At 36.5% G+C, this 5,750-nt stretch overlaps 1 protein-coding gene across 2 annotated transcripts in view; it reads right to left on the bottom strand.

Annotated features, from left to right (window-relative positions):
- Positions 4,693-5,750, bottom strand: part of LOC109833749 (glutamate receptor 3.5-like) — a 7,537-nt gene continuing 6,479 nt past the window's right edge. For both annotated transcript variants that reach the window (XM_020401540.1, XM_020401538.1), the window contains exon 6: positions 4,693-5,371. In XM_020401540.1, the coding sequence (XP_020257129.1) occupies positions 4,946-5,371 (426 nt within the window). In that variant the 3' untranslated portion in view covers positions 4,693-4,945. The remainder of the gene's footprint in view (positions 5,372-5,750) is intronic.

Genomic DNA, 5,750 nt, shown 5'->3' with positions numbered 1-5,750 from the left:
CAAATAATTAAAAGGGAAAATCTTTTTTTAACCCAAAGACACCCACTTATTTATAAACCCAAAGTATCACTTATTTATAAACCCAAAGTATCAAATACACCATATTTCTGGTGCTCCTCTCACTCAAAAAAACCCTAAAACACTCAAAAACACTCGATTACAGACGCATCGTGTTTATTGGCCGATTATCCACCGCGTCGGGCTGTCCTCGTTGAATTTCGAAGCTTCAGGCAAAGTATAGCACATTACGGGAAAGTATAGCACCTTATGGCCAAAGTATAGCACCTTATGAAATGGTTCTCGACAACTTGATGTGCAGAATTTTTAGAGAGCATAAGGTGCTATACTTTGACCTTAAGGTGCTATACTTTGCCCATAAGGTGCTATACTTTGCCATAAGGTGCTATACTTTGGCCATAAGGTGCTATACTTTCCCGTAAAGTGCTATACTTTGCCTGAAGCTTCGAAATTCAGCGAGGACCGCCCGACGCGGTAGATGATTGGCCAATAAATACGATGCGTCGATCGTCGAATGTTTTCGTTGCGGGGAAAAAAACTAAAATGGTTCTCGACAACTTGATGTGCAGAATTTTTAGAGAGCATAAGGTGCTATACTTTGACCTTAAGGTGCTATACTTTGCCCATAAGGTGCTATACTTTATCATAAGGTGCTATACTTTGGCCGTAAGGTGCTATACTTTCCCGTAAAGTGCTATACTTTGCCTGAAGCTTCGAAATTCAGCGAGGACCGCCCGACGCGGTAGATGATTGGCCAATAAATACGATGCGTCGATCGTCGAATGTTTTCGTTGCGGGGAAAAAAACTAAAATGGTTCTCGACAACTTGATGTGCAGAATTTTTAGAGAGCATAAGATGCTATACTTTGACCTTAAGGTGCTATACTTTGCCCATAAGGTGTTATACTTTATCATAAGGTGCTATACTTTGGTCATAAGGTGCTATACTTTCCCGTAAAGTGCTATACTTTGCCTGAAGCTTCGAAATTCAACGAGGACGGCCCGACGCGGTGGATAATCGGCCAATAAACACGATGCATCAGTAGTCGAGTGTTTTTGAGTGTTTTAGGGTTTTTTTTGAGTGGGAGGAGCACTAGAAATATGGTGTATTTGATACTTTGGGTTTATAAATAAGTGATACTTTGGGTTTATAAATAAGTGGGTGTTGTATTTTGGGTGTATGGATCATAATGAAAGAAGGTGGGTTTAAAAATAAGTTGGAGTAAAACTTTGGGTTAAAAGAAGATTTTCCCTAAAATAGTATAACAACGAACTTAATCACAATCTTGGATTCCAGTGCAGAGTACTAATAGTAGATTGTGTCATATTAACTGTCTGTATTGAACCCTAATCCAATTTCCTTATTATTGATTACTAATTACATATATGGCCATCTATATATTTGCTTACAAACGTATAAAGTCATGTCATGTAATAAGATTCCATGCCAAACACTCAGAGCACCTGAATAGTTGTCACCTGCATCCCATGTCCTATAACTCTGATACAGGATAAAAAAACCTCGCATTTTATGGATCCAAGACCTTCCATTATAAGCTCTTTAGTTCTTCGAATGACATTTATATATTAGCCTCTCATGATATCATATGCGAAACCAAGTTGAGGAGTTGCAGATGCACCCTAAAGTATTAGAGCAGTCTACAAGGACCAAACCTATATTTACTTAAAACAATGGGTCTGTACTAATATTTATGATGTATATAATGTGAATTCGATTTATTACATATATTATTTTACAGATTGATTTTTAGACCATTCGTTCACCACATGTTATTCCTGCTACTACTCTACCGACTTTTGCCTACTCTTCTCCAGATGCTCAGCGTTCTACATGTGCTGCTCAATGTTCTCCTCAGGATATTTCAACACAAAACTCTCTTGCTAGTCGATTGGGAGGCATGCTGGGGGACGCCTTAGGCGGCTTTACGTAGGAGGGCTATAGCGAGGAGGACATTCACAAAGCTTTTACATCTTATTTTCAATTAAGTCAGCCTTGACTTGTACTTTTAATTAACATACTTAAGACATCTTTATATTTTAGATATCCTCTTTATGTTTGGGACTTGAGTAATTTATAAATTGCTATATTCTGATTCTAGTCAATCTTTTGTTTTGGTTTTATGCATGGGAATATATATGTGATAAGCTTGCTCTGCAAGAAAATAGATAGGAAAAAGATGATGATTTGGATAAAATTTCTTAATGCAGATGCTTTTGGTGATTGGAACAAAACTAGAAGTGGTTATAACCAAGCTTTGTGTAAGAACTAAGCAACAAGTTCTGACTCCAGGCGTAGTTTCCGTAAAACCTGATGACAATTTATTCTGGTTTGCAAAGCCTATATTGATTCTGCATGCTATACATTTCATCCTAATCGAGCACTAGATTTCCAATCTTTATGGTCAATGTGTATTTTAGACATATTTACAGTATCCATTTAGATATTGCGTACAGAAGTTTCCCTTTTCTTTTCATTATGGCTACTGTGTACAGCTTTAGCATTATGCATTTAAACCAAAATTTATCCTCAAATAAAATTCTCATTAATAGGAATCTTCTCCTAACTTAACTTGACAGCAGGTATTATTAATTAGGGAAAATCTTTTTTTAACCTAAAGTTTTACTTCAACTTATTTTTAAACCCATCTTCTTTCATTATGATCCATACACCCAAAATACAACACCCACTTATTTATAAACCCAAAGTATCACTTATTTATAAACCCAAAGTATCAAATACACCATATTTCTGGTGCTCCTCCCACTCAAAAAAACCCTAAAACACTCAAAAACACTCGACTACTGACGCATCGTGTTTATTGGCCGATTATCCACCGCGTCGGGCTGTCCTCGTTGAATTTCGAAGCTTCAGGCAAAGTATAGCACTTTACGGGAAAGTATAGCACTTTATGGCCAAAGTATAGCACCTTATGACAAAGTATAGCACCTTATGGGCAAAGTATAGCACCTTAAGGTCAAAGTATAGCACCTTATGCTCTCTAAAAATTCTGCACATCAAGTTGTCGAGAACCATTTTAGTTTTTTTCCCCGCAACGAAAACATTCGACGATCGACGCATCGTATTTATTGGCCAATCATCTACCGCGTCGGGCGGTCCTCGCTGAATTTCGAAACTTCAGGCAAAGTATAGCACTTTATGGGGAAATATAGCACCTTATGACCAAAGTATAGCACATTATGACAAAATATAGCACCTTATGGTAAAATATAGCACCTTATAGGCAAAGTATAACACCTTATACCCAAAGTATAGCACCTTATCTCTCAGGCGGTCCTCGCTAAATTTCAAAGCTGCAGAATTTCCAGAGAGCATAAGGTGCTATACTTTGGGCATAAGGTGCTATACTTTGCCCATAAGGTGCTATACTTTGTCATAAGGTGCTATACTTTGGCCATAAAGTGCTATACTTTCCCGTAAAGTGCTATACTTTGCCTGAAGCTTCGAAATTCAGCGAGGACCGCCCGACGCGGTAGATGATTGGCCAATAAATACGATGCGTCGATCGTCGAATGTTTTCGTTGCGGGGAAAAAAACTAAAATGGTTCTCGACAACTTGATGTGCAGAATTTTTAGAGAGCATAAGATGCTATACTTTGACCTTAAGGTGCTATACTTTGCCCATAAGGTGTTATACTTTATCATAAGGTGCTATACTTTGGTCATAAGGTGCTATACTTTCCCGTAAAGTGCTATACTTTGCCTGAAGCTTCGAAATTCAACGAGGACGGCCCGACGCGGTGGATAATCGGCCAATAAACACGATGCATCAGTAGTCGAGTGTTTTTGAGTGTTTTAGGGTTTTTTTTGAGTGGGAGGAGCACTAGAAATATGGTGTATTTGATACTTTGGGTTTATAAATAAGTGATACTTTGGGTTTATAAATAAGTGGGTGTTGTATTTTGGGTGTATGGATCATAATGAAAGAAGGTGTGTTTAAAAATAAGTTTGAGTAAAACTTTGGGTTAAAAAAAGATTTTCCCTAATTAAAATAACCCCAATTTTATTCCCATGTGCATTGTTTTTCTTTTTCCCCCAAAAAATAAAAGACTAATTAGAAATTGAATACCTTCACCAACCTTTGCACTTACATACCTACTCGTTTTGAGAGAGGATAGAGAACCTGAAGTTTTTATATTGATACTTTAGAACCTTCTGTTATGTTGCACTTAAGTTCTAACATTAGAATTTTTTTAATCTTTAATGTTTTTTGAAATGATAAACTTATTGACTTCTATTTTAAACCTACCCAATACCGAAATATATGAATACAATACATAATTCCAAGTAGAAAAAAATATTTTTGGATGTAAACATTGCCTCCCTTAGGTCTTTTAATGATGCTTGAAAAGAATACGATACATATATTATGATATTTCATACTGCATATTGCAGCATGTCCAATATGTAGCTACTATCAACTTCTTCATAAGCGAATCGAATTGGGAAGAAAAAGAAAAAGAAAAAGAAAAAGAAAAAGAAAAGGCTGTTGTGTCTTGCTAAACTTTTGCTTGTCAGTACATCGACCTCTTTTTAGTTTTAGGATGTAAATAATGTATGTATCGGTAGTATATACCCCCAAAATACATAATTCTAAAAATAGCTCAAAGTGGTAACGTAAACAAAACTCAGAATTGAAGGCACAACAAATTTAATAATTTGGAGAACAACCTGTCTTTCATGAGTCTGTAAAATGTAAGATTTGCACACGCACACATGCACATATAGAAATTCTAAGATTTTTCTCTAAATACAAAGACATCATTTAATTTATCCTTTTTAAAGTATAATTTATGTAGAGCTCGTCAACGCTGATCCAACCTCTCTAAGTACTAATATTCCAATAAGTACATAAATAACTGTATACAGAATTGGCTACGTTAGTATCTAAGCATGTTCCAGTTGCAGTTGCTTCTCACTAGATTTCCCCTTAATAGCATCCTTCACATTTTCTTTCTTTTTATCAATAAACCTCATCAAATTCTTGATACTACTTAACCGAGTTGGATGCCTGTCAACAGCCTGAAAATTAACTGAAGGCGCTATCATTTCTGAGCTGTTGCATCTGAGATACTGACAGAATATCCGTAGGAAGAATACAATGAGAGCGATGATGCAGGTGAGACCACAGATGAGGAAGAGACCCCAAAAACGATTAAAGCTAAGCTGGGTTGAATTGTTGGTGTCGTTTTGTGAATCACATCCCGTTGTGGTTAGCCATTTGTCACGGATTTCTTGGAGTTTTCCATTATCTGACAATGTTAAGATGGCGGTTGAGAGGTCCACGGAGAGAGGAGAGTCTCTTGGGAAAGCCTGGAAGAAAAAGGAATTTAGTTCAGAAAATCAGTATTTTGGTCTTTTTAGCAATTCATCTAACTCCATTACGGGGTTAGTTTTTAAAAAAATTTGAAAACATTTAGGGTATTATCTGAACCACTCCAAACTTAGGGGGGTTAAGTAATATTTTTAAAGTGTAGTCGGGTTATCTCAAAACTTCAGTTGTTTTTTCTTTTTTCTTTTCTTTTTTTTTTTTTTTGAGCGGGAGGGGGGGTTGGAAGCTTGTTTGGAGATATCTGCGCCCTCTTCAAGATTTAGTTATTCAGATAATTCAAATGCAAGATGTGAAGCTTGTTTGGAGATATCTGCGCCCTCTTCAAGATTTAGTTATTCAGATAATTCAAATGCAAGATGT

Source organism: Asparagus officinalis, chromosome 3 (assembly GCF_001876935.1).
Source record: "Asparagus officinalis chromosome 3, Aspof.V1, whole genome shotgun sequence".
Lineage (NCBI taxonomy): Eukaryota > Viridiplantae > Streptophyta > Magnoliopsida > Asparagales > Asparagaceae > Asparagus > Asparagus officinalis.
Note: the sequence above shows the minus strand (reverse complement) of the source record. Positions and strands in the feature narration are given on the sequence as shown.